We start from the raw sequence: 26,634 nt of genomic DNA, 5'->3' as shown, positions 1-26,634 counted from the left end.
CTCCTGGTTATTTGATGAGATATGGGAATACAGTCTCTCCTCTGCTTGAGTAGGGGATAGGGGAACATGACAAGGTTAAAAGGACTCTGAGGCAGCTTCTAAGGCATCTCAGCATATGAAAACACCAGTGAGGAGAATAACATTTTCTAAGACCATCAATACCAATGCTCAAACAATGGCCGCTGAATTATCTTGGGCATGCCACAAAATCTGACTGCTCTATAAAATTGAATAAAGTTAAATTTCCTGATTCAAAGGTTTCAACCGAAATGTCAAGTGAATAAACAAAAGAATTCCTCATAAGAAGTACATTGCTTACTTATAGCGCAGAAATGATTGTCAGATCTTATCAATGATCAGGTGTTATGGCTTGTATCTAGATGTCCACTCTGTGGTCATAGGTGGGACTTCTCAGAGGTGGCTGGATCTAGAGTGTGTGCTGCTGGGATCAAGGGTGCAATGCTGGGATTGACTCATGATGCTAGAATTAAAGCTGCCCCACCCTGGTTATGAGTGCTACCCACCCTAAGGGTGGGTACCCCGATAAGATATAAGGAACAGAAAGAGAGTCACTGTTGTCACTTGTTGCTTGCTGCCTGGCATCTGCAATGCCCCTCTGCCATGCCACCCTCTGCCTTGGAGCCAGCAAACTATGGACTGACAGGTCTATGAACTGTGAGCTAAATAAACTTTTCTTGCTCTAACTTTGGGTGTCAAGTATTTTGTCTCAGCAATGAGAAAAGTAACTAAGATATCATACTTCTTATAGTCGATAAAGTGATGGTGAATCTCAGCAGCAACAGCAAAAAGTTCCTCTAGCTCTTAGGTACTTTAATTAGAAAAATGAAGTTTCAAACCATATGCTTGATCTCTGAAAATTTTGATGATTATAAAAATAATAAAACTCAACATGGCTGTGTGAAAAGAAAATTACAAGGAAAGCAACACTGAAAGAGCTTTTCAAAGTCAGGAGGCCATTATAGATGTAGGACTTATGTACAATTTCAGCTGCTGCCTGGAATGTAAACTTTGGGCACCTCTGCCCTTTCACCACAGGCATCTGGAATACCTAAGCAACAGTACACTTACTCTGTGCCCTAAAGTACATATCAAGAGGTTATTACCTCAAATTTAACGAATACTTCCATTCTGTGTGTGCATTCTTTATTTTCCATCAGTCACTCGCCCCGTTCCTTCTCCACATGTAAGTTACCACTTTCCCTGTGCTGCTGAGAACACTAATTCAGAGCTATCTGAACCCCCTTCTCTGGACTGTGATTCCTAAGACACCATTAAAACTCCTTTTACTCCAGTTTCTGAATTTAAATTGATCAACAGCTGATAACTTATAGAAATACACACCAGACTTTGCTCACTTATCTGCATATTTGACAAACAGGGCATCTTTTGTCCCCAAAATAAAACACAATAAACGCGTGCCATAGGTTTGCCACACTGTTGTAAGAGCCGAAGATCAGTAACAATGTGAGAACTGCCACTGGTTACCTGGAAAGATAAAAGAGTAGCAATCCTTGAAGTTTCTGTCAAGATTAAGCCCTCCTGAGAAGTGAAGAGTGAGGGGATGAGTTTTTTAAAAAGGGAGCGGTAAAAGCAAATAAAAAGAAAAACATTTTAAAACACTATGAATAAATGAGAAGAGTGACCAAGAGCAGAAGAGCATGCATCAGAAATAACAAAAGGCCAAGAAGCAAACTTCCTTGCTCAACAGAAAAGAGTTAGCACAGCTACAGGCATGCATGGGGACAGCGCAGAACAGTCTGAGAGCACTGGAGGGAGGGTAGCAGACTAGGCCCGGCCAATTCACTGTTGACATAAACATCTACAAAGCACGCCAGCTGAAGCAGCATGTTCCGCAAGTATCTGGGAATGACCAGAATGTCCACGAACAGAAGTAGGCCTCCCAAATTATTGTTTTAAAATACAACATATAAGGAATCTCAACAGCTAAAAGAAGCTAAATTGTGCTCGTTATACTTTTACTAAGGTAGAGAAAAAGTGCAAGATCTTCAAAGATGGTACCACCAAAAGCCATCAAAACAAACAAACAAGCCATCAAAACAGATGGTTCAAAGTTTTCCTGCAAAATTTTTTTTTTTAGGGGGAGGAGATTAACTGGGAATTGAACCTAGGGCCTTTGCCCTGAGCTACGTTCCCAGTCATTTTTTTTTTTAATTTTAAGTCAAAGTCTCTCAAAGTCACTAACTTGCCCAAGCTGAGCTAAAACTTGTGATCCACCTCCCTCGGCCTGAATGCTGAATTACTGAAGCATGAAGACACCCAGCTGCCCTGGAAAATTTTGTCTATAAAAACCTGTTAGTCAGATCATTTGAGGCAATTTTTAACATGTAAATACTTGTTTTTATGTGATTTTTCTCATTAACTTAAAACAGAGAGAAGCCAGTGAGTCAAGACAACGCTAGAGTACTAAAAGCCACAAGCTAATTAATTCAGCTGACTTGAGCAAAATGCTAACAAAATCTGAATTTGGGGATTCCGTCCCTGTATTCCAGTTACTCTATACTGAGATATGCCAAAGGAAACCAAGACAAGAGTATAGCTATGCAAACTTATCACTGTTCTTTAAAAACTAACACAATCTCCCCTAACATTCAAGATCATCCATCATCATTTGCGATAAGATTTCCCTCCAATTTAGGGTGGCTCCCCAACGTGCCTCTATTCCCCCCAAAAGAGTAACCTAATACTTGCTCTCCGCCTAGCAACTAGTGACGTCACAGGCTCCTCCAGTCCCTAGCCACTACCTCTCTTAACCCCACCCCAGCTCCTATAAGAAGCGCTCTCTGCCTCGGCCATATTGCTTTTGTCTCTCCTTGTCTCTCCAGAGACAGCTCGGCAGATCATCCCTGCAATAAAGGCTTGTTGCAGCCTGGTCTGGTCTTGATTTTTGGTTTTCTTTTTTTTCGGTACCGGGGATCAAATTTGGGACCTTGTGCTTGCAAGGCAGGCGCAGGAACCACTGAGCTAAATCCCCAGCCCTGATTTTTGGGATTTTTTTACCTGACATATCTGGTGCCGAAACCCGGGAGGTAGGCAGTCGATTAATGGACAATCCCCCATGGGTCGGGGTCAATTGGCCTTCCGGCTGCCTCCTCCGGACCACATCTGCTGAGCCAGGACCCTCTCGGGGCTCGCTGCCTTTGCCATTGGTGACGCTACACATCTACACAGGTCACCAGTCTCTGGGTGAGTAGGCAGTTCAGCCTTCCTCTCTTTGGGTCCTCTGTCTCATTCTCTCCCTCAGTATAAATTGGATAATGGGTCTCAATGGCCCGAAAATGGCACTTTCGATTTTAACATACTGTGTGATTTACACAATTTCTGTCAACACAATGGCAAATGGTCAGAAGTCCCCTACCTACAACCCTTTTTCTACCTACGCTCTCGACCCTCCCTCTGTCAAACCTGCTCACCTTCTCAGGTACTTCTAGCCCAGATTCCGTTGCCCACCCCTCTCTATTCCACCCTTCCTGACTCTGATGCGTTCAATCCAGCCAATCACTCACCGCCCACACCTCCCATTTCCCCTCCTCACACTGGCACCCAATATCCCACCCTTCAGGCCTCCCTGGAGCTACCATCATGCCCCTCCAGGAGGTAGCAGGAATGGAAGGTATTATCAGAGTCCAACTCCCTTTCTCCCTCAGATCTTTCTCAAATTAAAAAGCGTCTTGGCTCATTTTCCTCTGATCCTGACTCCTACATCAAAAAATTTCGGACCTTCCTGGATCTGCATACCCTCATGGGCAGAGCAGAGCGGAGGAGCCCAGGCTCTGCTCCCAGCAGATGGGCAGGCACCCAGACCTTTCCCGGTCAGCGCAGAAGCGCAGAGGGTCTGACTTTTGAGGGCCTTCAACATTGGCTGGCACTTCCGCGATACAGCCCAAAGGGAGGGGCCCATGAGGAGTGACTGCTTTAGGTGCCCAGCGCACTGCCTGATCATAGCGTGTCCCAGAGTTGAGCTTCTGGGTCTGAGTACACCTTAGTAGCGCGTTATAAAAGGCCAGGTAACCAAAGGCAGGTGGCTGGACCGCAGAGGTGGTCAGGAGTGCCAGGCAGCCCGTGGTCTTCCGGGCTGCGAGCTGTTGCAGCCGCCCATCCCTTCCGGCTCCACCCCGCAGTGTGCTAGGAGAGCGAGCTGACGCACCCGAGCAGCGGCGTGGGGAACTATGGTGCTTCCGAACATCCTGATCACCAGTACACCAGGAGTTGGAAAAACCACACTAGGCAAAGAACTTGCAGCCAGATCAGGACTAAAGTACATTAATATGGGTGATGTAGCTCGAGAAGTCTGATCGGCGGATATCATGCAGTCTGGCAAGATGGCTTCTCCCAAGCGGATATCATGGAGTCTGGCAAGATGGCTTCTCCCAAGAGCATGCCGAAAGATGCACAGATGATGGCACAAATCCTGAAGGATATGGGGATTACAGAATACGAGCCAAGAGTTATAAATCAGATGCTGGAGTTTGCCTTCCAATATGTAACCACAATTCTAGATGATGCTAAGATTTATTCAAGCCATGCCAAGAAAGCCATTGTCAATGCAGATGACTGGCAACTAGCAATCCAGTGTCGAGCTGACCAGTCTTTTACCTCTCCTCACCCAAGAGATTTTTTATTAGATATTGCAAGACAAAGGAACCAAACCCCTTTGCCACTGATCAAGCCATATTCAGGTCCTAGATTGCCACCTGGTCGATACTGCTTAACAGCTCCAAACTACAGGCTCAAGTCTTTACAAAAAAAGACATCTACTTCTGCGGGAAGAATACAGTTCCGCGGTTGAGTGTTGGTTCAGTTACTAGCAGACCAGGTACCCCGACACTAGGCACCCCAACCCCACAGGCCATGTCTGTTTCAGCCAAAGTAGGGGCTCCAGTGTCCCTCAAGGGGCAGAGGTTTACGGTGCAGATGCCTGCCTCCCAGGCCCCTGCTGTAAAAGCCTCCATTCCTGCAACTTCAGTAGTTCAGAATGTTCTGATTAATCCATCATTAATTAGGTCCCAAAACACTCTTATTACCACTAATATGGTATCATCACAAAATACTGCCAGTGAGTCGTCAAATGCATTAAAAATAAAGTGTGAAGATGGTGATGATGATGACAACTATGATAATCTGTAATCTGCCTCTATGCATTTAACATGTATACTTGCTCTTGAGTCCTTTGTTGAGATTAAGCATGCTGGATGTTTTCAAGTTCTGTTTTAGAAAACGTAAATAGTATTTAATGAGTAAATTTAGACACTCTTTAATTGAAATGTTGGGTTTTCTTTAATAGGAAACTAATGATTTTTTTTATCAACCTTTATGTGTAAAAGCTAAAGTTCTCGTTCACTAAAAAAAAAAAAAAATTTCGTTACTTGACTCTGTCCTATGAGCTGACTTGACACAGTATCTATATGATACTGACTTCTACCCTCCCCCCAGGGCAAGAATAGAGTTTGGATGGCGGCCCAGACCACAGCAGACACATTTTATGCTGCTGATAACACCAAGCCAGTGGGAACACAGGCCGTCCCCCAAGAAGACCCACAATGGGCCTCTCAGCTAGGTCATGCAGATAGAGGCCACAGAGACCATATGACTCTCTGCCTCATAAAGGGTTTTAAAAAGACAGCTCACAAGTCTATTAACTTTGATAAGACTAAAAAATAACTCAGATCCATGAAAAAATCTGACACAGTTTCTGTCGCGGCTCACTGAAGTCCTTCAAAAATATACCGAAGTTAATCCTACCTCCCAGGCTGACACTCACTTTATCTCTCAGTCAGCTAAAAAAGGTTAAAGAGGGTTCAGCAGGGCTAACACTCACATTTTAAAAACTGAAAAAAAAAAAAAAAATGGGCCGGGGGTTTAGCTCAGTGGTTTTGCCACCTGCTGCGCAAGCGCAAGGACCCGAGTTCAATCCCCAGTACCAAAAACAAACAAACAAACAAAAAAAACCTGAAGTGATGGATTAAAAACAGCTAGAAAAAGCTCTGAAGAGCATAAAACAAAGCAGTGAGAAAAACACTCCTGATTTTAAAAGCCAGGGTGAGCGCTGTTATCCTAAAACAAAGCTAGAGAAACTACAACTGTGCTCTACCAGACATCAAGAGATTTTATACGAAAATCAAGTTACAAATTTTAGCTAATTGATAAATGCATTTGTTTCAATTTGAGTTGATGTTTAATTGGTGTGCTTAAAACACTTCTTGTACATTGTGAATTCTTGAATTGTAATTACAGGGTTAACTTGCTCTTTTCTGTACTTTGTGGATAAAAAACTCAAGGTTACTACTGTTGACAACCAGTCAAATTTTAACATGTAACAATCTGAGAACAGAAAAAAAAAAAAAGGGACACTTTAAAATTGTAACAGCTAAAGACAAGTTTGTTATAGATGGTTTATAGTAAGTCGGAGGAAAAATATTTAAAAAGCTGTAGTAAAAGAGATATATTTTTATATGAAAGGATTTTATATGTTTGTCTTGTTAGAAGGACAAGACCAAAAGGCCTAGGTGCATCGAGGTGTGTGGAAGTGATTTATGAAGGAAATATGTATGTTTGCTTGTTGATTTCAAGTTTGTTATAAAAGATTTACAGGAATAGAGTTTTCCTCCCTTCTGATTCTAATTCTACAAGAGATCTGTTAATTGACTTACAAAAAGTTTTAAATAATCTTATTTATAATTATAAATGTAAAAATTATAAAGAGATTGTAATTCCATTGGGCTAAATATATTTTAGTCCACTCTAGTTTTATAAATTGTCTTATATCTTTGTTTTTGTCCAATTGTACAGCTGTTTTGTTTATAGATAAAGGTTATTAAGTTCAAGGCATGCTCCCCTTGGTGAACAAAGGAGCAGCCGCATGGAAATATTTTCCAGTCTTTGTTCACTATGGGGACCTCAACAGTTTTCGTCTTACAACAGACTGACCTGATAGTTTCCATAGCCTTATAAAAGACTTATATCAATAAATATTACTTAAATATATTATTGTACTATATTTATATCGGTTGTCATCAAAGGGATAAATTCTAAATATGTTATTATGGTACGTTTACACTGGTCATTTTCAAAGGACTAAATTTCCTGTAAAAAAACCAATAACAAAGTTTTATTTTTTCTGGTATACTAAATATATTTATACTTCTTGACTGTACAGGTTTTCTAATATGTTGTTTATGATATTAACCTCTTATTCATTCAGGTATTTGCCTTTTTCATACACTCCAGCTATTTATGATAACAGGTACATTTATGGGCTGAAATATTTTTAGATGATATCCTATCAAAAGATAATAATTTAGATGAAATTTTTGGTGTTTTTAAAAAATGAGTATGTTTAACAATGGCTATTTTATATCAAGATGGACATTTAAATATGTTACAAAGGTAAGGTCATCATGATTGTCATGTTAAAATATTATTTGTGACTCTTTTTCTGTTAATATTTTGCAGGAATTCTACTACTAGAATAACCATGACTGATAACAGTAACAGTTCTCTATATTTTAAATTCCAAAATGCTTGCTATTCAGGTAAAATTGTAATAGTTAAGTTCATTACTCTTGTTACAATGCTAATGCTATTGACATTCTCTTCTGGGTGTTCAACAACTAAAGTTTGGAGACCAAAACTAGAAAGGTAACAGGGCTATGAGGACAGCCAATATTTTGGCCCCAGCCCCTCAAGGTCAACAAAGATCCAGGACATGAGGCAACCTTCTCTACAGGATCCTGCGTCTTTGGTAAGTCACTCAACCTCCTGAACAGGGAGATTGCTGGACCCCAGAGGACAATGTACCATGTGCCAAAGGAGGGTCACCAAAAAAAAAAAAATCTCCCACACTTTCACTAAAAACTTGGTCAAGTAAGGCCATGACCCATCCTGACAGCTGACACTGACAGAGGAGCTGAGAGGCTCTATGCATGGTTCCAAAGTAATGGCCCAGTGGACTTAACTGACCTTGATAGATAGCAAGAGGTTCATATTGATTGACACAGGTCTCACTTTAGCTTGGTCTTGAACACCCCACAGAAAAAAATAACCAAAAGAGGTATAAAATAATGACATAATAATAAAACTAGACTTCAGAAAAATTAAGACATAGCCCATCCATAAAAATCTTTTGGTTCACTCATGACACAGCCATTTAAAAAAAAAAAAAAAACAACTTTGGAGACTAAATAGAAGGGGAAATCATTAATTAGCTACAAGTGTGTATAGATTCTTTTCAGACAAATTAAAATAAATTCTTTACAGGTGTCCAGTCCTAGAAACCACTGGTCTCCAGATCTCTCCTTTTAGATAAGTGTTTTTCTGATTCTGTGATAACTAATTAACTATCATGCAGTGATCAAAAAAAACGTAAAGTAAGAGTATTAGGGAGAAGATTACCTGCTTGTCAGCTACAGTAAGGATAAATTCTGCACAGAGCAGCTGCAAGATTTATTCCTTTTAAAATAATGTACATCCTTGTTCTCTGTTTATGATGCCTCTTCTCTCACTGTGCTCATATTTCCTGGATACCTACCCGTGTCTGAAAAGATCGAGCCTTTTATGTTACATTTGATCTCCTTAAGTTGGCCAGTGTCCTTTTTTAGGTTATCAGTTCTCTTTATTTTTAAATATATCTAGGAGGCCTCCAAAAACTAAGAGATACTGTCCTTTACACAACTATTCCATGGCTTTGCTGGAACTATCAACCTAAAATGTGTGTTTTCATGGCCCTGAATTTAAAGGACAAGTCAGGTTCATAGTAACACTGCACTCATTGGTATGTTGGCCTCCAAAAGACATTTGCTCAGTTACATACACCTTTTATATTCCAAAGAAAGATTATAGAGATTATAAAGATTATATAAATTGTGTTTATCACTTTTCCACTCACTCTCTCAGAGCAAGGACATGACACATGGGCCCTTAGATCAGGAGCTATGATCTCTTACTTCCATAACAGTCTCTTACTTCTATAACATATGAGCCCCTAAACATCCAGCTGTCTCTGTAAGACCTATGTAAATAATGAGAGAAATTATATGTCAAATGAGGGAAAGACTTAGGACTCATTGAGCCAGATAGATATGCTCCCTAAGGTGCTAATAAACGGTGGGATACGTTTGGTTTCTGGAGCTCATGGATCCCCTGGCCATTACCGCTCTTGAGACCCCCTCAGTATTATCTGTCTGATCCTCCGCTTTGGACTGGGCTTGTTTCACTGTTTTCAAAATTTCTTGCAGGAACACATGAGGGCATTTACCAACCAGACAGTCACGGAGCTCATCATGGCGGGGTACCAGCCACTGCGGTAGAGGAAAAAAGACCCCACCTACCGCTGCCCCCATCAGATCCAGGTTTAGTCTTAACCTTCGCCCCTTTGTCAGCTGCAGCAGAAGAGACCTTCGCCCAACAACCATAAAACAAGAGCCTGGAACGATAGATTTCCCTCCGATTTAGGGTGGCTGATGTATATAATAGCTACCTTCTTCCCAACATGCCCCTATCCCCCCGAAATGGGTAACCTAATACTTGTTCTCCTCCTAGCAACTGGTGACATCATAGGCTCCTCTTTCCTAGCCAGTACCTCACTTAACCCCACCCCAGCTCCTATAAGAAGCACTCCCTGCCCCTGCTATATTGCTTTTGTCTCTCCTTGTTCAGAGACAGCCTGGCAGATTGTCCTTCCAATAAAGGCTTGTTGTGGCCTGGTCTGGTCTTGGTTTTCCGTTTTTACCTGACAATTTGGTTCCAAGTAACCTTTTGGATGACCCCGTAAATTACTGACTTTATATTATTTCAACTTTCCTACCCATAAATTTGTTTATAAAAACTTGCTTGTTACAGAGCCATAAAAAGAATCAGTAAGTGATTACGATAGAAAACATCAAATTAATTATATTGGTGGATTAAACTAAAGCAGTGTTTGACTTATTTGGAAGCCATATTTTCTAAGTTTCTATCTAGTATTTAGAATTTAGTTGAGAAGTAAAGAGAACACAATTAAGGAAAAAGTTATCAAAATGTTCACTTAATAGATAAAGAAGCGAGAAGTCTAATAAGTAAGGAATTATCCTTCTGTCTTATCCAGAAACAAATATACATAAAATAAAGCAACAAGCTAGAAGCAAAGACAATGCACTGGTAATAAGTATCAGCGGGCAAGAGAAGAAGAGAGACCAGGCAGGGGAACTGAAGAAAGCTTAGAGCACTTCAGATAGGGAGTGGCTCTCACATGGGGTGTCTCTGCTACCCCTCCACAAAGCTCTGCATTCCCATCTCCTCCAGAGAACATCTGAGTGTGTCTGGAGACATCTCTGGGTAGCACAACTAGGGTAGAGAGGGTAGAATGGCTACTGGCATTTAGTGGGAAAGGGGTGTGTCTAAATATCTTGTATGGGGGCAGTCCCACAACAAAGAATTACCAAGCCCACGATGAACACACTGCTAATAGTAAGAAACCCTCATATGGAGGAAAGAACACTATACATTCCAGTATCTTTTAAAAGGAATCATTGCACTAGAACCCGGTACCAGAATAAGTGTTCAAAACAAAGGTCCTATGCCAAAACAAAAAAACAAAAGCAAAATGTATTAATCACCTGCATTTGTAAGGCTACAATACAAAATTTCCAACAGAAATGGTTTTTGATGTATTCACATAAGGAACAAATTCCAATGATTAGGTATGACCATGTACATGAAATGCCACCTCCTAATTTTCCTCCCCTTGGATTTAGACTGGACTTGGTGACTTACCTGATCAATAGCATGGAACAAAACATATTCTGAGACTCCAAGACAAGACCCTAACACTAAGCTGGGCAATGGATCCCAACAATGTCCACATCAAAATTCCCCAACCTGTGAATACATGACTTTACTGAGCAAGGGACTTTACAGGTGTGATTACAGATTCTGAGTGAGATTACCGTGAAGTATCTCGGTGGGCCCTAATGTAATCACAAAAGTCTTTCTAAGAGAGAGGCAAAAAGGTCAGTGATAAAGGAGATAATGCAACACCTGAAGCAGAGTCCAGGCTGTGGCCAAGAACCAAGAATACCAAAGGGTGGAAAGAATCAAGTAATAGGTTCTCCCGGGAGCCTCAGAAGGTCAGAGTCTTGCTGACGCTGTGATTTTAGCCCCTTATGACTCATCTTGGACTCTGGGCCACTAGAACTTTAAGAGAATAAGTCTGCATTGTGTTAAGCCTTAAATGTGTGGTAATTTGTTACAGCAGCAAAAGGAAACTGATACGAAGTCTTGCAGCTTCTACCTATCCTTCCTGACCATCTTCCCTGGGAGCCCAGGCTATCACCTCAGAGTCAGAGCCATTCTGAGATTGTCCCACGAGCGAGCCCACAGACCTCTGCTGGGGTCAACGGTTCCAGCTGGGCCGGGCCACGTGTGAATAAACCCACTTTGGAGCCTTTGTTCTTCCCCTCTTCCTGGGCCTAGCTGGGGCTGTATTTCCCTCATCCCTACTTTATTATGTCAACCAAGGCACTGAAATACATCTATCTGTGCATCTGAGTTGGGGATATGAAACATTATTCTCTTTGAGTAAAAGCTGAGATCATCCCCAATCTATTCCAGAGGTAACAGAATTGCTTCTTTCTCATATAATCCTGAACAACAGGCTAAGAAAAATAAGTCAACTGTTGTTAAAGGCCCAAGATTCCTAGTGGCTAAGGACTCCATGACAAATCTTACTTTTAAGTATTCTAGATATTCAACTTAATATCAGCTTTTTATCCTTCTGCTTTTCGTTTTGTCAAAAGCCATTTAAGCTATATGGCAAGCTCTCAAAACAAAGCTTCTCATTCTACCTTAAATGAACAATCACAAAAAGTAGGAAGGTACAAGATCAAAGTTTAAAATTATAGGATTAGCCAGGCACAGCAGTGCATGAATACAATCCGAACTACTCAGGAGGCGGAGGCAAGAGGATCCCAAGCTCAATGCTAGCCTGGGCAACTATCAAGGCTGCCTCAAAAAATAGATAAATAAATAAACAGATCGATAGATACAGAGATACAGGATTGGAGTGTTAGCTCTGTGGTAGAGGAGCCTGGTTCAATCCCCAGTACCAGAAAAAAACAAAAAAGTACATGGTCAACAGATATGGACGTAGAAAAATACTAAAAACAAATTTAAAAGCACATAATTGCTACTTACATAGAGGGGGAAAATGCAAGCTAATAAAGATCTATTACCAGGGGAAGGGGAAAGGAAAGAAGGGAAAAGAAAAATTATAAGAAAAGGAAAAAATGGAAACAAAGTCTATGTAAATAGGGAAGGGTGGAGGGGTGAAGGGCGCACAGGTAATGGGGAAAAAAATAAGAACCAAGATACATCATGTTCAGGTACAAGCACCCAATGATAAATGTAAATGTACTGTATACCTAAAATGTACCAATAAAAGAATTTTTTTAAAAAAGAACTATTATCAATGGAAAAAATGCTATATTCATCTTGCTGTATCTCTTATTTGCTACTCATAAAAATAATCTTTTGGCTGGGGATTTAGCTCAGTGATTACACCACCTCCCCCGCAAGCACAAGGACCCAAGTTCAATCCCCAGTACCATAATAATAATAATAATAATAATAATAATAATAATAATCTTTTAGAAACTATCTTAAGTCACATTTAACAAAAACATTTGCCAAGAAGCTTCCTTCTGAATCATTTTTCTCATTGTGTACCTCTCCCGAGAGCCAGTTCTTATGTCTCCGAGTAACTGCAATAACCTAAATATGAAGACGGTCTGCATGACAGCCTCCAGTGACTTCCAACCTTTCACTACACTCTGTATAGTGCCCTCCCACAGCAAGAGACACAAGCTTACTTCTAGGGAGTTATAACAGACTATAGCTCCCAGCTCAGTCTGCCTCTGCCTGCCTCTCTCTCTCTCTCTCACACTTATCCTAGAGGAAACCAGCAGCCATGACTTGAAAACACTCAGGCAGCCCTGCACAGACCCACATGGCAAAGAACTGACATTTCCAGCCAAAAACCACGTGAGTCTTTTTGCAAATGGATCCTCCAGGCCATCAAGAATTCAACTTCACAAGAGACTGTAAACCAGAAATACCCAAGCTGCTCCAGGATTCCTGAGCATCAGAAATTGTGAAATAAGACATGCTTGTTTTAAGCCACTATGTCTTGGGGAAATTTGTTATACCACAATGGTTAACTTCTAACACAATGAGCACTGCCATCTTTCAAAACCAAAATGTTACATTATAAAAGTTTATACAATATAATTATAAATAGAAACATTAATTACAAAAATTAAGAAGAAAATCTGCTTTCAAAATCTTGGCTAATACTGAACTTCAATAAAGTCAGCTTGCCAGTCCTACTTATAAAACAAGCCAAGACGTACTATCAGCAGAACATGGCTGCTCCTGTTAGAGACGCTGAGATAGAGCATAAACTTCTCTAAAACTGGAAAAGAAACAATTTGAAACTTAAGAAAAAAATCATGATCTGTTATTCAACTATAACAACACCCCACAGTCTGCCTTATCTATTACAGATTTATTCTCAAACTTTATCTTGTCACCAATGAAGCCACATACCTACTGATAAACAAGTAAGAAAGATAAGGGCAAATACACCAAGTTTCAGCAGATTCACTAACCATGTCAAAGCAAAAATGATTTTTGTCTATAATATTTCCATACCAAAACCAAAACATTTCATCAGTTCATACGAGTACCCTTTTTCCAAGGACACACAGACTTCTACAGTAAGAAACAGCCCTCTGAACAGTAAGTTTGTTTCATTAGAAAGTGCACTTGGTACACACATACATTCGATGCATTAGTTATGTATTTAAAAACATTATTCAAAAAGCAACAACAAAAGAAAACCATGCATGTTTTTCATTTATCTGGTGGGAAAATGTTGATGTCGACAATGCATTCTCAACACAGTAAAATCCTTTTTACAGTCTGATTAATGAACAGGATAATATGCTAAGTGTTGATTCTATTATCTTCAAACTATGTGTATTGATATGCAAGTGAGCACCAAGACTGTGCTCAAAATTAAGACAGCAGCACCTGAGTGGCAGCTAAAACTCACAAAGCAGTAATAAGTCAGTCACTAATAGTTCCTTACCTTATAAATAGGAAATGAACACTGGAGTACAGTTTCCTATATACCTGTGTTTCTTCTGAACAATTTAAGTTACCAACTTCTCTCTCATGTAACTTACATAATTAAGTTTAACTGATGCTAATGACCTCTGTAGCCTTACGTTTTTTAGTCTTTTCCAGAACATTTAAAACCATGTAAATTTTAAAAATATTATCCGCATTGGAAAATAGAGCATTCCTACTGTGATATTGTGGGCATGTACAAAAATAACAATGTATGAGATAAAATGCATGCAATCATATTGCAGGACAGGCTTTTCAAGACAACGATGAAATTAGATTCAAAGGGCCCTGCGATCTTGCAACATGTTGACAATGCAGAATTTCCAATAAATTACTTGTGTTCAAACAGTCTTGTCTATAGAGAGAGCCAAAAAATAAACATTCTAATATGACTGTTTATATCATTTGACAAGGAGCATATTTTCAGAATTTAATATTTTAAAACTACCTACCAAGTGCACACATAGATTACAAATGTGCTAGTACTGTATTCAATTATGATTTCTTGTAATATCAGGACTTAACTATTTAATAACTGAGTTGATTGGAATGATACATTTTCCCATAAAAGCACTGTGGGGAAACTATGGTACCATTCAATACACTCCCTGAACTGATCAAAACACAAACAAAAAGGTACAACTAATACTTTTCTGAAGTAATAAAGATAACTCATGCCTATACGAGGTAGGTAACTCTTCCACTCCACTCGTGCACAAAGGCCGAAGATAAATTCCAAGAGGCTCGGGCAAATCAAATGCCATGCTCCAAATCAATGTGCTCTAACAATTTATGGGATGTTTACATATACCAACTTCAAGAAGGAAAAAGTGAACCTTTTCAAAACCTTCAGACACATCAGAATGTAATATTCAGTCTTTAAATGGCAAAAAATATTTTAAGACTGCATCCATCTTGGTCCTTTGCTCCTTTCAGTCTTTCGATTTTCTGAACTTTTAGCCTTTTCACCTAGAGTCAAATTCTGACCTATTACATTTTGCACTTGTTTTAAAAATATCCTATTTTAACATGTTAGCTTAAAAACAGCTTTGCTACCATCCTTCCAAGTTAATCCTCACCAGAACTCTTTATTATAGAGCCACAGATTTCTCCTCCCGCTCTCAAACTTTGGGGAAACAAAAACTGGAGTTCAACGTGAACCTCCTCGGGTTTACGACTCTGCATCTGCCTTTGCTGGCTTGCTCCATTCTCTCTATTTCCCAGGAGCAAGTCTCCTCGGACAGCTCACATTAGAACCACCAGCTGTGTGCACAAACAGGCAGCTGACAGCTCCCGGCCCCCGCAGGCTACACCCATTTGGGGGAGCACTCGGACACCTCGCCCGCGCGTTCAGGAAAGTTTCTGCCCGCCTGTCGAGTTTGCGGCACTTTCGGGTCTCGCCAACTGCGGGATGCACGCGCCCCGGAGGGCAGCCGGGACTTGGGGCGGGGGCGGGGAGGTGCGCGGCTCAGGATCCGAACTCCCAGCCGCGTGCAGGGCCGCGGCGCGGGCGAGGCCGCAAGTTCCCGGGGCCGGCGGGGAGGCCCCGGCGCCTCACCTTGGGCGATGGCGATGGACTCGAAGCGATGCAGCTCCCTGAGCAGGCAGCTGCGCTCGGTGGAGTGCAGGCTGTAGATGAAGTCGCGCGCGCCCTGCGCCGTGTTCAGCGCCTCCACCGGCTCCTTCTTGGGGTGCGTGCCCAGCCGCCGGGCAGCGCCGCAGGGCGGAGGGCGGGGCGCGAGGGCGCCGGCGGCCGGGCCGGGCCTCAGGCTGCGCGCGGGCCGGCGCCTCAGCAGCGGCAGCAGCCGGGACATGGCGCGCGGGCGGGCGGCGGCTCAGCCCGAGCGCCCAGAGTCCTCCGCACGGGCAGCCGCGGCGCCGGGCACCATGCACGCCGCGGCGCCCGCTCTGCGCGAAGGGCCGAGGCCCCGGCCGCCGCCGGACAAACTTTCCCGGGGAGGCCGGGCGCCGAGCTCGCAGGGGCGGCGGCGGCAGGCGGCTCCGGGAAGAGCAGCAACCGGGCGGGCTTGGGCTCGGCGAGGGTCTGCGTCCGTCACTCCGTTCCGCCGAGGGATGAGTCACCGCGCGCCGCCTCCCGTGGCGCCGCCCTCGCCGCCCGCCGCCTCGCCCACCCTCTCGGCTCCAGGTCCCCACAACAGGGCTCCGCGCCTCGCAACAGCCGCGCTCCGGCCGAGGCTGCCGGCACCTCCCCTAGTGGCCGTCTGGGGAGCGGCAGGGCGGGGCGGCGCAGGTGGGCGGAGCGGCGCAGGCGCAGAGCTCGGGGGCCCAGGGCCGCTCCCAGCCGGCGGGAGCGCGCGCCTCGACCCCAGTGCGCGAAGGCGGAGGCCGAGGGCCGCCGGGCGCACTTGGCCAGGGCGAAGGAAGAGCCCTCCGGACCCCTCGCCCGCCGGGCCAGACGCTGCCTCCCCACCCAGCCCCCTCCTAATCTGGGTCTCCCCTGAGCAGTGCCCACGCGGCAGCCCCTTCGCCCGGGCGGCAGCCCCTTCGCCCGGGCCGCAGCGCCCGCGCCGTCCTTGGGGAGCCCGGCGCCGGAGACTCAATCGGCCTGATGGCTGCAACCCGCGCAGATCGCCGACGCGGGAGCCCACAGCAGCTTCGTCACCGCCTTCGCGGCTCGCTGCGCCGTGTCCGGCCTGCTTTGCCCTCCTGAGGCAGACAGAACTCTGCGTGTCCACCTGTGGCCTGTGCCCAAGGGTCTGCTCCGTGAGGCTTTGCCTCACCGCTTCACTACCTTATCCGAGCCTGAAGACACCTAGGCACCCCGTTTTAGGGAATAAATCCACTTAGTAAGCCTGCTCACAAGTAATGGAGATTAAGTCTTAGCCAATGGGGCACGGAGCCCAGAACATTGTGCTACTGAATAGGTAAGTACAGTGCAATCAGCCCTCGCCGTCTGAGGGTTCTGGGTCTGCAGAATCATTGTACCTGCGCTGAACATGTACAGGTTTTCCTCATTATTCCCTTAGTAATACAATGTAAGAGCTGTTTCTGTAGCATTTACACTGTATTAGGTATACGTAATCTAGAGATGATGTACATTAGGCAGAAGGGCCCAGCCAACTGTTTTAACAAACCCTCCAACTAAAACCTGTGCACTTGGTTTGGGAACCACTGCTCGAACTTCAAGAAGCATGGGGAGCAATTTTGTAAAATTTCATCTCTGGCATCTGACAATCAAGGATACTCTCTGTGGCTGGGTGTGGTGGTGCTGCAGCTTTGTAATCTCAGCACTTCCGAGGTTGAGGAATGAGGATTCCAAGTTCAAGTTCCACCTGGGCAGTTTATCGAGGTACTGTCCCAAAATAAAATACTTTTTTTTTGGTACTGGGGATCAAACTCGGGACCTTGCGCTTGTGAGGCAGGCAGCGGAACCACTGAGCTAAATCCCCAGCTCTAATAAAATAATTTTTTAAAGGGCTGGAAGTGTTGCTCAATGACAAGGCCCTGGATTCAGTCCCTAGTACAAAAGCAAAAAGCGAGAAACAAAACAAGCCCAATGGAAAATGAAAGCTTCTTGAGTGCCGGAAGTGTGTCTTTCTTGTCATTGAGGCCCACACCCTGTATCCTGGAATCCTCCGAAGTTATTTCAGGCTCAGTTACCTGAGATTATTGCCTTTCCACCCCACAGAACCACTCGTACCTGAAAGATTCTGATTCACAGGACTTGGGGTGAGACTGGGAAGTTTTGAAAAACTTCTCTGTAAGAACTCATTCAAAACAGTCTGTAGGACAAAGTGTGATCTCCGGATTTATTATTGTCTACCTGTCAGTGATGGATTGCTAACAATAGTGATCCTCAGTCCACCTTTTGTTTTCCACTCCCTTGTGTAGTCTACTTTCACATTAACTGTGGATTTGGCCATGTGACTTCCTTTGGCCAATAAATGAGACATAACAAGCCTCATGCAGCTTACTGTAATGCCTTCCTGTATTTAAAATATTCAATCCTGTTACATATAAAGTAGTAGCAAAAGCTAAAATGTAGAAGCAAGTCACTTACAAGATGTATTATACCTAAAATAAATGGATATATGTTGAACATAGATAAAAAAGGATGTAGCAAGTGAGTGCTGCTTTATATAGAAAGGGGTGGAAAGACAAATGAACTTTAACATTAAGGAGGCACAGCTCATACTGCCTCTAGGTTGCCAGCTATGCCATCCCTAAATTGAAAACTTACTGGTGATACTCATTGTAGCTCTATTATGGCCTCATAGTTTCTCTGCCCAGGAAAAGCAGATAATCCCAATAGACCCAGACTGCTAATAGCCAGCTACATTTTTGACAACATACAGTTGCTCCTCACCTCTCCAACAAAACAGATGTATGGTGGGTGTTATAGTTCAGATCTAAAATGTCCCCTAAAGTTCTCATATGTTCATGGGTGGGGTTTTATTAGGTGATCGGATCATGGAGGCATATACTCATCAGTGGATTCATCCATTGATGAGTTCACAGCTGCATATGCTGTTAGGAAGTGGGGCCTTGTTGGAGGCATGTCACTGGAGGCGTGACCTGGAAGGTTGTATTCCTGTCCCCAGCTCTTCCCTTCTTCCTGGCTGCCATGGAGTAAGCAGCTTTCCTCCACCATGCCCTTTCTGCCTTGGTGCCAGCCAGCCATGGACTGAACCCTCTGAAACTGAGCCAAAGAAAGAAACCTCTTCTTTAAGTTGTAGGTGTTGAGTATTACGTCTCAGTGACAGGAAAGATGACTAATACAGTGGGATCAGGCTTCTTTGATGTGCTGAAGCCTTGGTTACTCTCTGTTTTGGTCCTTATAATTATACTCTGCAGAGAAGACTAGCATAGCAAAGAAGGACAAAACATATGAACTTTGTATGAAACAGAATTTAGGTAGTGGTCCTTCCAGCCTGAACTAAGCTTTTTAACCTACCCTATCTCTTCCCCTTGCTTTTCACTCTGTTTTATATTTGTTGGTAAACCATTCTGGTTAATATTGCTGCTCTTTGAGTGAACACATCACACCAAAGCCTTCGTGACTTAAATAGTTTTTATGCTCATAATTTTATGACCCAGAAATCTGTAGAGTTTGCTTGGGTAGTTCTTTTTGAAGTCTCTTATGCTCTGGCAATCAGATTTCAACAGAACCTGCAGTCATTTGAAGTTCATCTGGGCTGGACAGCCTAGGTGGCTCACTCATGTGGCAGTTAATGCTAGCTGTTGGCTGGCTGGCCTCACAGCCCCTCTGGCATGGTGAACTTATCACCTGGCAGCTGGATTCCCCAGAGTGAAAGGCTGAAAAGAATCAGGCTCAGAGCCTTTACTGACTTATACTTAGAAGTCATGCAACATTGATTCCATTATATTCTACTAGTTAAAATGCAAGCTAGTCCAGATTCAAGGGCAGGATACAACTCTCAATGGGAACAATGCCAAAGAATTTGCATGGTTTTGAATTGCCATATAGACAAGGTGATTTAAGCATCTTAATTTGGTCTGTATGCCTATCTGCTCCATGACCTATGGGAAAACCAGTCTGGTAATATACTTAAAGGTTTCTGTGCTTGCAGGTAATTTCCACATGACATTTGCCCTTTTGGAATACAGCTGCCATATAAAGAAGTCTGAGGTATCCTACTGGAAAGACCACGTGGAGAAGGGGGCCCCAGATAACTGCTAGACATGTGCATGAGATCATCTTAGTTCCAACTGAACCCGAGCTGTTCCAATGGAAATGACATCATTGCAAAGTTGTTAAAAGCATTAGCTCTGGGCCAAGGATTTAGCTCAGTGGTTCTGCCGCCTGCCTCGCAAGCGCAAGGGCCCGAGTTTGATCCCTGGTACCAAAAAAAAAAAAGCATTAGCTCTGGACCCAGACCGACTGGATTCGAGTCCTTACATTACTGTTTATTAGCTATATCACTGTGAGTTTATAAATCAACCTTTCCATAGTTACTTATGGTTTGATGGGGATAAAATCATGGAATTCAGTTTGCTAACCTATTAAAGGAAATATAGGCCTCTGCTTTATAGGTTTACAATGAAACCAAACACTTAAACAAGTAAAGACAGCATCTGAAACATAGTAAGTGTTCAATAAATATTAGCTATAATTATCTAATTCCCATAGACTCTCAGATCTCTAGGATTATGTGCTTGGACCCTAATTTGAGAAATCCTTACCTACCCACTGGATGTAGTTTAACTGGATCCTCTATTTTCTTTCTCTGAACAACTGAATACCCTAAATACGAGTAAACAGGAGACAAGGAAGGGAGGGTTTGGGGTTCTTTTCTGGAGCTGTGGGAAAGTGTAGGGTAAGGCAGGTCTTGATGTATGAAGCAAAAAGGAGGCTCTGAGGAAATATGAAGGTGCAGAAGAGGTAACACTAACAGGCTGGAGGAGTTTACAGAAATGGAAGAGGGAGGAGGCCTAGAAGGCAAGCTTGGCCTGCATTCAGCCCAGCCCGCGCTTCACTTTTAAAGATGACAGGCATCATGCCTGAATTAATAATACAGCCTCCTCCTCATGAAAACTTGCTGTTGAATCATCATTCCACGGTAGGCTACAACATATAAATACCCTCTGGAGTTCCTGGCATTGCTGTCACTGGCTGGGAACAAGGCTGCTTCCTAGCTTACCACTTACAATGTTGTGAAACAAGTGGTTGCTGTCCACTGTAAGATTCTTGAAATTGTTAGTTTATTTAGTGAAAACTTCAGTAATTTCTTCTGTTCACATTTTGCGGTTTCCCTGTTGCACCTCTCATTCACCAAGTTCTTGCTTTAGTATATCCAACCCAGAAGGCCTGGCCCAATTCAAGTTGTAGCAAGTAAATTGCTGCTTCAAAATAAAAGTGACAAAATTTATTAGAGAAATTAAAGAAGGTTTAAATAAAAGGAAGGAAATAGTTTGAAAAACTCAATAGTATAAGATGTCAGCTGTCATCAAATGTCAGGATCTTTCTGAGAAAAAGAACCAAGAGGATATACAGAGACATAGAAAGAGATTTATTATGAGGGATGGCCTCACGAAGTTATGGAGGCTGAGAAGTTTCAGGATGTGCTATTAGTGGGCTGGAAGCCCCCAGTACCTGATAGCATAGTTCTGGCCCCAAGCTTAAAGTTCTTGAAAAACAGGGATCCCAGTGATGTAAGTCCCAGTTGAGGTCCAAAGGCCCAAGAACCAGAAGTGCCAATATCCAAGAGCAAGGGAAGGTAGATGGCTGGTGACTTGGATGGTGCCCACTCACGTTAGTCTACTGATCCAAATGGCAGTCTCCTTATGGAACACACACACACACACAGTATTTTACCAGTTGTCTGAGGGTCCCTTAGCCCAGTGGAGTTGACACACGAAACTTAACTGCCATACCAAAACAATCCATAAAGTCTTGGTGATCCCAATAAAAATCCCAGCTGTATTATGTGTGTATGGAAATTGTCAAACAGATACCAAAATTCATATGGAAATGCTGGTAGATAAACCATGAGAAAGAGCATAGTCCCTTGAGTTTAAATTCTTACTCTAACACTACTGTATCAAATTAGCAAGCTACTTAATAGTCCAAGCCCTGTGTGTGTCGGGGGGATGTTTCTCTTAAAATCTATCTGGCACGAGAATAAAATGAGACAATGTATGTAAAAGACATACATACTACCTAACATGCAATAGATGCTCACTGATAGGTAGTATTAGAAGTATTATGACTAAGAAATTAGTGTTAGCACAGTAAACAGTATACCTAGATGTGTCTGAGACCCATAGCCTTAAAGCTAAAAGAAAGAGAACCCACCTGGGTGTGGTGGCGCAGGCCTGTGATCCTGGAACTCAGGGGGCTGAGGCAGGAGGATCACCATGAGTTTGATGGCAGCCTTGGCTGCATAGTGAGTTCAAGAGCAGCCTGAACTACATAGCAAGACCCAAGACTATTTTGAAACAATGAGAGAGAGAGAATATGACTATGAATCCAACTAGGATCCAACTCCCTGCAATCTAGCTGACCAGTTTATCCAGGAACAATACTGGATATATAAATTTTGGAGCCATCAGCATTTGATTATTATTTAAAACTACAGAACTGGTCAAGTATCTAGTCAAGTATGGGTGTGTCTAGATGTCCCCCAAAGACTCATGTATTCATAGGTGGGGCTTTTTGGAGGTGGCTGGATCTATGCTGTGTGAATATGGATTAAGGATGTGATAACTAAATTGGTTTAGTATAGCTCTGGGTATAGATATTGGAAGCCCCACCGTGGGCATGTCGGGCACCAATCAATAGGCTTGTTGCCTGGATGGAATATAAAGGAACAGAAAGAAGTCAGGCTCACTGCTTGCTGACTCCTGCCTGCCTTGTCAAGGACTGTTTCTCCTCTCTGCAATGCTACCCTGCTTTGGAGCCAGTGAACTATGGACTGAAGCCTCTACAGTGAACAAGAATAAACCTTTCCTCCTTTAACTTGTGTCTTAGTTAAGACATTCCTAGCAATGTATAAAGGGAGAGATGGGAGGCCCTGAGTCAGACTCTAGGATTCTTCATGGCTAAGAGGTCTCAAGAGGCAGAGGAGGTACTGGGGTGGGGGGAACCAAAGAACAGTGATGTTTACCCTCCTCTTTGTACTCACCATTAGAAATACCTGGAATGACATCAACCTGGTGTCATACTGCTCATTTGTTGCTATATTAGATGATTTTTACAACTTTTTCCTTTGCACTTGTCTCTCTTGCTTGAATTATTCATCATAAGTATATGTGATTTAAGAAGAACAAACCCTTTACCCTAAAGAACTAAGGAATGCCTTTGGTATGGAAGCACCTGAATAAATATTGAACACTCAGTCTCTTCTCCTGGATCCTTTGCATTCCTCGACATCAGGTGCTTAACACTGCCTCTCATTCTCACCTTGTAGCACTTTGTTTTTAAAGACCTCAGCTGCATGTTGGAAAATGCCAATCAGGGCAAGAAATGGTATCTCATGAAAGCAGGATGAAAAGGAAGGAAGGAGCCATCAGTCGGAGCTCAGGCTGATGTGCTCAATTTCAGATGCCATAAGCAATGCGTGTCTATCTGCCTGTAAATGTACCTGTACTCAAAGCTGTGACTGTCTCATTGCCTAACATAAAAGGCACACACACACATCCACCTTCCTAACCCTTTGAGGGCCATATTTGTTCATTTCCCCCTTCCAGTCTGCCCTGGGGAGGGATTTTGATCAAGGTAATAATACTAAAGAAAGCTATGAAGTGCCTTCTCTTCAAACTTTAAACTCAAAGTCTTAGTGAGACTTCCAAGTGTTTAGAGGCAAAAAGTACTGTTTTTGAATAATGACTCCAACTTTAAGCCCAGAAGAAAGGTCAGTGGAAGGATTTGAATGTTCTTGTTTGTTTTGTAAGGAAAATGAGATAGCAGTGCCGACTTTTCTGAACACTTTCTCAAAGGGACTTAACACATCATCTCCTAACACATATTTGAATTCCACATTCAAACACTGTGCACCAGTCATCAAGCTAGACACTAGGAGTATAAAAATGAGAAGACACTGTGTAGCCAGATTCTCTAGTTAGGGCCTAATATTGTTAATGCCACAAATTACTGCTGTCCAAAACTATTCATTTCTCAGAACACAAGAGGATTCTTCTTACCTGCCCCCTTGAAGTTAGAGCTGACCATGCAACTTCCTTTGGGCAATGAATAGAGACCTGACACGTCTCCCCTCTGGAAGCCTGTGTTCATCTCTGCAGCTCCTCTTCTGTCAGAGTGAGGTTCAAAAACGTGTTCTCTGTGAGACTGAAAAGACCTTGAAAAGTGATCTGATATAGAATCGCTGTCTGGCAAGCTGGCCCACTCACAGCAGACTGTTTCATGACAAATAATGTTTTGTCTTGACAGTGTAATTTTAGGATTGCTTATTACTACAGCTAAACCTCACCCATCATGACTGACACAGTTCCTGCTGGGCTCCAGTTGTGACTTTTATTAAATTCACTTCTTCTGTTTCCTTTATCTAAAAGGAGGACCTGTTTTGGTTGCAGGATGTTTGTGTTACTTGATTAAGGAATAGGTAGACATGGTCTTCTTGTCCTCCATCTAGTTTCTGTGTTTTATGTGAATGTGGAGACACATGTAGATGTGGGAATCTATATTACTAAAGAATGGTTTAAATCCATGAAAGGAGGTAGTGTTATCTATAGAAAATGTATAGATGAAAATATAAGAAGACTTAGGACAAAGGCCTGGGCAACAACATTTAAGGGACAAGCAATAGGAACAGAAAGAACCAAGGAAAAAAGTTAGATGATCTAGCAAGAGGGGAAAAAAGTCTTATAGCCATGGAAGCCAAAGGATGATTGTCTTAGTTACTTTGCTCGTTGTTGAGACAAAATACCCAACATTCACAAGTTAAGAAAGGAAAGGTTTATTTAGCTCGGTTTGTAGAGGTTTCAGTCCATAATCAGGTGGCTCCAAGGCAGGGTGGATGGCAGACAGGAGAATCACAGAGGAGAAACAGTTCATGATGGGCAGAAGGTAGCAAAGCAAGCAAGGGACAAGATAAGCCTCTTTCTGCCCCTTATATTGTATCCAGGCTACCAGGATTAGGGCACTGCTAAACCAATCAGTGGACTCACTTAGTAATCACATACACTTAATCCCAGCATCACACTCTAGATTCAGCCACCTCTGAAAAAGCCCCACTATGACAACGTGAGGCATTGAGGGAACATCTAGACACAGACCATAACAATGATAAAGTTTCTAGAATGAGTGCTTTGGAGTTTCAAACACAGCAGCAAAATTAGTAAATTAAGGACAAGAAATTGTTAATTATGTAATAGATTGAACATATAATTATGGCCACTTTGTAACAAAATCACTGAAATAAATGTAAAAGGGTTTTTAAAAAAGGCATAGCCTCACAAGCACAAAGTTAATTGGAGAAGAAATGACAGCAATACAGTAATATAAGACAGAAGATAGAGTCATAATAACTTACCAAGTGGACTAGAGAACACTGAAAACTAATCTGGAATGGAACAACTTAGAAGAAGTACTCAAAAAAAGACCTCCTCTAAACTTGATTATCTCCCCAAACACCCATCCCCCAAATGCTATCACAATGAAGATTGGGATTTCAACATATGAATTTTGGGCATACGAAAGCATTCAATTCATAATAGGAGCTGCATGTGGGTTTATGTGTGTTATGGGGCAAGGAAGTTGGAGTAAGAAAACTAAATCCTTATTTTCCATAGTAAGCTTGCCAGTCAGGGTCACAACAGGACACAGATGGTAGTGCACAGTAAATGGGAAACTTGAGGACAGCATATTTCCAAAGGGACTGTTTGCAAAGATGTGGGTACGAGTGAGCTAGGGCTTAGTAGCAATTGTACTGCTACTAAGCCTAAGGTCAAAGGGATACATGGAGTGCATGGTGACCATGATCTACAATGAGAGTCAAGCAGAATAGACAGGCAGTGGCTTCCACTAGAGGATACGGCCAGCTAGGGTCTAGGAGGGAGAATAAATCCCTCCCCTTGCCATCTCCCATTTTCCATCTCCCAACTACAGAACAATAAGCAAAACTGGAAGACAAAGGGCCCATTCATAAACCCACAGACACCAATATTGTTCATAAGAGTGAGTGTCTCCCAGCAGAGAGCAGGGAGAAAGAAGGGAGTGGACCCAGGGACAAGTGGAAGATATCCAGCAAAATAACAAAACAAACAAATCAATACTAAAAAAAATAATAGGCACAATCCTATTATTTACCCAGGAAGAACTTGTACAAGAGTTGAAAATCATTGCCCTTGTGAGATGAAAATTGGAATGGAGAGACATGGAGTTGGGAACTGAATTCTTTAATACTATAAACCCTGTAGCACTACTTGACTTTTATAATTAAATACTATTTTGATTTTAAAAATTTCAAGTGCTCTTTGAATTTGCAATGAGAAAATCATTGCTGTCCTTTGCCTTGCAATTTCAGTTAAGTGATGAGACCCAAGGTCAGATTAGAACGGGCTGGAAGAGCAGCTGAGCTGAGCAGCAGGTGAATTCTAAAAGACAGCCAAATGTTGTTAATCAAACATTTAATGAATGTGTTTAACCACTAATGTCTTTAACCACTGGTCTGTTAGCTCAGATAGGTCAAAGTATGCTGCATGTGGCTTGGGTTTTAATGAGCTCTGAATGTGTAATGTTACTTTAGGCTCACATGCTTAATCTGTATACAAGCACAGTTTTATGATTCAGAACCTCTTTTTTGCTTTTAATCATTAAAATGGTTTCTGGCTATTATTTCTCAGCCTGTCCCCAAAGTATCATCTTGCCTCTGACACCTATTCCCCTGCTATATTTCCTTTATGTAACTTCTAAACTCACATTCAATGTGTGGACCCTCTTGGGCCTCCTCTTTCAACTCAAACACATCCTTAACAAATGCTATAAATTCT

The 26,634-nt window shown here is 42.6% G+C and overlaps 1 protein-coding gene, 1 long non-coding RNA gene and 1 pseudogene across 5 annotated transcripts in view; 2 read left to right on the top strand and 1 right to left on the bottom strand.

Annotated features, from left to right (window-relative positions):
• Tmem65 (transmembrane protein 65) overlaps nucleotides 1-16,154 on the bottom strand; it is a 65,482-nt gene extending 49,328 nt beyond the window's left edge. For 3 of the 4 annotated variants that reach the window (XM_087188151.1, XM_087188150.1, XM_087188154.1), the window contains exon 1: nucleotides 15,761-16,154. In XM_087188151.1, the coding sequence (XP_087044277.1) occupies nucleotides 15,761-16,016 (256 nt within the window). In that variant the 5' untranslated portion in view covers nucleotides 16,017-16,154. The remainder of the gene's footprint in view (nucleotides 1-15,760) is intronic. The other variant, XM_004837988.4, reaches the window with a different exon arrangement.
• Nucleotides 3,226-6,809, top strand: LOC110347490 (transcription initiation factor TFIID subunit 9-like; annotated as a pseudogene).
• Nucleotides 16,155-16,481: 327 nt separating the features above from the next.
• LOC110347494 (uncharacterized) lies at nucleotides 16,482-23,021 on the top strand. The gene is made up of 2 exons (XR_002392170.2): nucleotides 16,482-17,087; nucleotides 19,755-23,021. It is a non-coding gene; the product is annotated as an uncharacterized LOC110347494 (long non-coding RNA).
• The last annotated feature ends 3,613 nt before the right edge of the window (nucleotides 23,022-26,634 follow it).

This window comes from Heterocephalus glaber, unplaced genomic scaffold (genome assembly GCF_053883595.1).
Source record: "Heterocephalus glaber isolate CG9 unplaced genomic scaffold, H.glaber_assembly_v1.0 deba00000281, whole genome shotgun sequence".
Lineage (NCBI taxonomy): Eukaryota > Metazoa > Chordata > Mammalia > Rodentia > Bathyergidae > Heterocephalus > Heterocephalus glaber.
This window is presented reverse-complemented; position numbering and strand designations above follow the sequence as displayed.